Source organism: Cupressus sempervirens, chromosome 10, assembly GCF_028749045.1.
Source record: "Cupressus sempervirens isolate cs-2001-9-10 chromosome 10, ASM2874904v1, whole genome shotgun sequence".
Taxonomy (NCBI): Eukaryota; Viridiplantae; Streptophyta; class Pinopsida; order Cupressales; family Cupressaceae; genus Cupressus; species Cupressus sempervirens.
Window position 1 is genome coordinate 306168755 of NC_143127.1, and position 6083 is coordinate 306174837.

A 6083-nucleotide genomic window follows, 5' to 3' on the forward strand; every position below is an offset into this window, starting at 1 on the left:
TTAAATTGACTATATATGTGTTTTACAATGGAGTGATTTTTTGTTAGATTTTCTATCTTGAAGGGGGTTTTCCCACGTATAATTTATTTAATGTGATTAATATACATATTATGTTCTACAAATCTTTGTTTGTTTATTATACATTTATTTGTACTTAATAGTAACTTATGAGTGCTATTTCTAAAAAATATGATCACAATTTATAAAATTAAGGTAATTAAATAAAATTCTTATCTATCTTTTGTATAATTCTTGTAAATTGTTAAAGTGGATTTAGTATTGATAATCTAGCAATGTGCTCATGAGATGTATATTAATATTAGAATCACATTGATCTATACATGATTTAAATATGGACATGAGTAGTCAAATCCATTAGTATCATAATAGAGTATGTTAATTAAATTTATAAGTTATAAATATTTATTGATTAAATCAAGGATGACTACAATAAATAAAACATTAAAATAACTTTTCAAATAAAAAATAAACTTGTGAGAAGAATAGTTTTAAAATAATTTTAGGGTCCTAAAATATCTCTAATTGATTTGGTTTTCTTGTTTACCTTTCCTTTGCTTCCTTCCTCTACTTTGGTCTTCATATTTCTTGGCATCTCTTGATTAATTTTTGGGTCTTGGTAATTTTTGTTCTAGTCTCCTCCATCCTTGTTATTTTTTTGATCTTGTGTCTAGGGTTTCTTTTCTCTTCTTTGGATTCTTTCTATTTTACAAGTGTCATGTTTAATATTTTTTTAGATTTGAGAAATTAGAGTTCTTCCTTGGGTGTGCTACAAAAAAATTCTTTTATGAGTCAAGATTGTACTAGTTAATGCTTTTTTGGGGTTTTAATGAGTCATGCCTTGCTAACTTGGCATTTGGATGACTTGGTGGTTTCTTTGTTAAGGTTTTTGTATTGATTTTGTGCTCATGTGTGGTTTTTGTATATTCTTTCTTACTACTTCTATAGTTGTAGGTTGTTTAAATCCCCTTGTTTTGAATTCTAAAGATTTATTACTATGTCATATTATGTACTAATAACTTACTTGACATGTTTCTATTTATGAGCATGACTTCTTTTATTGATCATTGATATCTCTATAGAGGATATAACATATTTTGATGCAAAAAATCTCTTTAAATTGGGATATTGTAAATTGGATTTGATATAACTTCACAAGTTGATGTTGTCATATACTTTTTATCTCAAAACTAGTGTCTTCTTGGCTGCTAGAATATATTGATTGGTACTTCGAGATTGGGTATTAATTGCCTAGATAATTTTATATTTTGGTTTAGATAATTTACAATTATATCTAATAATTATTTCTATCTTTTCCCCATTCAATGAACTTGATTTTCCAATTTTTGGGCTTATGTTGAATATTTTGTTGGTAATTGATTTGAAAGCGATTAATTGTGAACCTACCTTTGTTGGATTTCAAGTGCTAATAAGATGATTATATCTTCAAGTTTGATCATTTTACATGGACATAGTTATTAGTGTTTCTCTTATCCCAATAGTATTCTCCTTGGTTCTTTTCTTAGTAGTCATCTAAGTTTAGTTGAATTGTACTTTCTAGATGGAGTATCCTCTAACATGACCACATTTTGCTTCATTTGTATTTGGGAATGCCAATTGTGGATATTGTATCTTTGTATATTTAATTAACTACTTAAGGAATTGGGCATAAGTACTACAATCAGACTTTTGTTGTAGTTTGAGAGTGGTTGAATAGGTTTTCTTAAGCACAACTCTTAGATAATCAGTTATAATTTCTTAAACTAATAATTATCAGTAAAGTTAAATTTGACCATTTGTTTTGTTATTTTTTAAGTTAATAAATAAAAGACTAAATAATTTATAAAATATGATTAAATCACAATCAACCCTTATGTGTGTTTGTCATATTAAAACATGAAAAATAAAATGGACAATTTTTTTTTTCCGAACAAACAACATAATACTTGAATACTATAAGGATTCAGGTAAATCTTCATGCCATTAGAGAGTATAAAGTAAACTGGAAAGCCATACGAGCATTTTTATTAAAAATCAAATGGTTTGAAAAATGTACCCTTATTGTAGAAAGTACCTCTTATATTGCTGTTACAGTAATACACATGCCTCTTATATTGCTATTACAGTAATACACATTCTTCTTTCTGGCATATTAGAGAAAAGACTTCTACGGTCACTACGTTGAACAAACACAAAAACTGAAACGGTAAGTAAAATTTAGAAAACTAAGCACACGTTGCACCACGAATTTGAAGACATAGGTCAAGAGATCAACATGAGGGAAGATCTTTGGGCGGAGGAAGAAGAGATTGTGATCTGCCGCCATTTCCATTCAAAACAACCCACGCCATCTTCAATCCCCAACTGGTATGCAGCTCGAGATGACAATGCATAAACCATACTCCTGTAATTAAACTCAATTAGTTAAATAAGTTTACGTGAATAAACCAGACACATTATCTTTTAAATTAAATAAGTGATTGAAGTTAGTATTACGTAATGATAGTGATATGCAGATGTAATGAGTGTTAAAGTGGCCTCTTCATGGTCATGAGAGATTTATTCGTGTGACTCAAAATACTACACAGTGAAATCGTAGCAACAGTAGCACCATACCTGGATTGTCGGCTAGGAATCTAAGAGCCACCCAACCTCCACTGGGAACTCCAACTGTGTTTCTCTCGGGAGGATCCACTAGATTAAAGCTAGCCGGGTCAGTGCTCGAATTGTAGTTTCCAGTGCCCATACCCATGATGAAGAAGTTGAAGCCGTGCAGATGCCGAGGATGGCTCTCGAAGGTCACAATGCTGGTGTCCTGCAGAACAAGCTGTACACTGGTGTTGAAGGAAAGCACTTCGACCCTCGTGTCATTGAGGGTACGTGTGTTGTTGGGCGGCGTGCCTGTGTAGTTGAAAGGAAATGGCGGATTGTCAGGGAAAGTGGTATTGTAAACTCCAATGGACTGGTTGAAGTAGTAGGCTTGAAGAAGAGCGGTGGAGGGAAGAATGAAGGAAATGTTGTTAATGGAGGCTGCAAACTTGGTACCGTTGGGACCTTGACATGTTTGTCCTTGTGGGCACGGGTTCAGCCCCAATCCAACTGTGAAGAAGAACTGTTTATCCACCTTCTGAGGAACTGCTGCTGCTGGAAATTTCGGATTGCCTAAGCTTTTCATCTTTTGGCTGAAGTTGGCGGCAAACGAGGTATCATTCGGGGCTGGAAGCGTAGGCTTCATTATGGGAAGGGAGGAGGAATTAACATTGGAAACATACTCTAAAACTCCAGCACTCGTTGAGTTGTCAAAAGCTGCTGTTCCCGTAGCAAAAGGGCCAGCAAAAATGAGGAATGTCGCATTCGGTGGCTGAGACATGGCTGTCAAGAGGACGTTGGTAGTCTGACCAGGAGTGATCAGAATAACGCTGGTTTGAAATGGCTTGACATACACAGCGTCCGCTTCTACTACCGTCAATGTATGATTGGCAATTGTGAAAAACAAGTCACTATTAAGTGCAGCATTAACTAAACGAAGTAGGTAAGTTTTCCCAGGGATCACTTTGAGCCTGAATGTATCTGTATTGCACATGAGTAAACATTATATTTGTTACACTCACATTTAAACAAATGAACATTTGTCTCTTTATGTTTCATCCATTTTTAACTGGCTGTACTCACCGTTGGTAGAGCAGTTGTACATAAGCCCAGGGAGTCCATTCATGGTATATGCATCTGACACATTCGCTTGCGCACCACTTTGCATTGCTTGATTGATAACAGTCTCAGTGTCCGCATTCCACCACTCCCCTACAATTTGTAACCCAAAAGACAGGCTTTTTTTCGTTAAAGACATGTGATGTAATAGCAAAGTTGACGTTAAAGACATTGTCTACGAGTGTTGAAAGGGCATACCAAAAACAATGGGCACTTCCTGGTGTGGGCGAGGGAATGGGTAAGAAGCATTCTTTTTGGGGTAGATGATAATGGGCCCATGTAAGCTTGCTCGCAACCATGAGATGTGGGCATGCCACCACAATGTTCCTCTCTGCCTTTTCACTATATATTTGTAAGCGTAGCTTTTCCCAGTTTGAATTGGACACTGAGTGACATAAGCAGGACCATCCGCCCATCCAGATCTGAGCTGCCGAATTCCATGCCTGAGCAATTCATAGGAATTCATTAGGACAGATAGGAACAATATTATATTATATTTATGAAGCAAATAAGTGAGCAGCAGAAGGAATACCAATGTATGCTAACATTGTTTTGAACATTATTTGTTAAATTCACAACCACGCGATCTCCTTCTCGAGCAACTATTGCAGGCCCCGGGTATTGCCCGTTCACAGTCAAGAGAGCTTTCGTAGTGCAAAGGCGGGTCACATTCGTCATTTGGATCTGCGGATATTTAGAGCAAATAACAAATCATGGATTTAATCTAACCAGGAATGACCCTAAAAACAGGTAGAACAAAATAAATTAAATGCCTTCCTCTACAATAATACAATAACTGATTCCATAGAAACATATAACCCACGTTGAATTTGTAGCGCCGTGTAATCACGTTATGCTTTGCTGATACAAATTGAACAGTAAACCATAATGCCAAGAGTGGCAGCAGGAGGCTACCATGAAAAGTCTTCATTGCCAGAATCGTAAAATAGTTCCTCTCTCTGTGTCTGATCTCAACCTTAGCGCACTTAGTAAGTATTTGCCAAATTATTTCTGGCCTCAGATGTGATAATCTGTTTATTTCCCGATGTATATATAGATACAAGGATTAGGTCAAGGTGTGAGGTCCTTTCGATTTTGTTGGGGAGGCTGGTGGGCAATACCGATATTTTAACACGTTCATAACTCCATATGAATTTATTGTTAGCAACAGTATTATCTTATAGCAGTTTCTTGACTTTCCATGACAATTCACTGTACTCTTCGTGGCGTATGAATATATGGTGGGGCTTTCTATCTGGAGTGGCAACCAAGTAAACCTTGTGCCCTTTTTTATCATTTGAAATACAAGAACAATAAACCTATGTTGGAATACCAACCAATGCACCTATTTTTCTTATTAGAAATTTCTAGTTACAGGGTTCACATCCATTCAATCCAGACTGGTCAAAATAGAGTCTCACCGACATGCTCCAAAGCTCCGGTCCCCGTCCTTAAAATAATATCGCTTACCTATGTGGGAGACTGAAAATTACATTTCTTAGAAGGAAGTTAAACCATGTTCCACCACTAGATGGTAACATATCCGTTTTCAAAAAGCCCAATTACTAATGTAGATTGAAATGTATCCCCTTTGGAAGCCTTGACCGTCAACAAGGATTCTAGGTTCATAGGGAATGCAAGAATTGTTCCATACACAAGCTGATAAAATGGAATAAATTTGTAGAAATCGATTTATATTGGAAAGTTAGAATAAAAGTAAAATTGTGAATGCAATACAGGTCAAGATAATAAAAATATGTTCTCCATTAAATTTAATATTTTAAATGTTTTGATCTAATTAATATATGTATGTGTGAATGTATTTGTTTAATTTTCATTGATCCAACTTTGTAGAAGTATGGACTTTAATGTTTTAAGAGTACTGTCAAAAATCTTGTCATACAAATGTACTTTTAATAGTTTTCAAAAATCAAATATGAAATTTTAATAAAAATAAAATTTGGTATCTTTTGGACCACTCTTTTCTTAATATGTGTGCTTCTAGAGCATCTATCTTATCTCAGGCCTAGATACCTTCTGATTTTTAGTTCCGATCTTTCTTGTTCAAAGTTGTGGTGTGGGATGTATGCTAGAACTATCAAGAAACTATCTATGCATCTTTGTCTTAACAATGAAAAAATGATAGCTATCTAAAGCTCATCGATTGTTTAGGAACTCTTGAATTCTTGTGTGGTAATTTTACAATTATTGAATGGATATTGTGATGTTTTTCACTTTAGTTTTGTTATGACCATCTTCGTTGCTTGGCCCTCCATAGTATGCTCTAACATTCCCACTCTTTAACATCTTTAGTATAGTTCTTAGTTGGTATATGTTTCTACAACATTTTTTAATTG

General features: G+C 34.9%; 1 protein-coding gene across 1 annotated transcript; it reads right to left on the minus strand.

The window, feature by feature from the left end:
* Positions 1 to 2016: 2016 nt before the first annotated feature.
* LOC149533851 (laccase-4-like) lies at positions 2017 to 4751 on the minus strand. The gene is made up of 6 exons (XM_089807831.1): positions 4550 to 4751; positions 4259 to 4410; positions 3925 to 4169; positions 3691 to 3819; positions 2635 to 3588; positions 2017 to 2422 (listed from the first exon to the last, which is right to left on the minus strand). The coding sequence occupies exons 1-6, from the start codon at positions 4655 to 4657 to the stop codon at positions 2289 to 2291; spliced, it is 1722 nt and encodes a 573-aa protein (XP_089663957.1). The 5' UTR covers positions 4658 to 4751; the 3' UTR covers positions 2017 to 2288.
* Positions 4752 to 6083: the final 1332 nt, after the last annotated feature.

Excerpts from the sequence above, each read along its gene's own strand:
- LOC149533851 (XM_089807831.1), bottom strand. The coding sequence starts at position 4,657 with ATGAAGACTTTTCATGGTAGCCTCCTGCTGCCACTCTTGGCATTATGG. Across the intron at positions 4,411-4,549 it reads CACGGCGCTACAAATTCAAC|ATCCAAATGACGAATGTGAC; the intron begins GTGGGTTATATG and ends AAATATCCGCAG. Across the intron at positions 3,589-3,690 it reads GTACAACTGCTCTACCAACG|ATACATTCAGGCTCAAAGTG; the intron begins GTGAGTACAGCC and ends TGTGCAATACAG.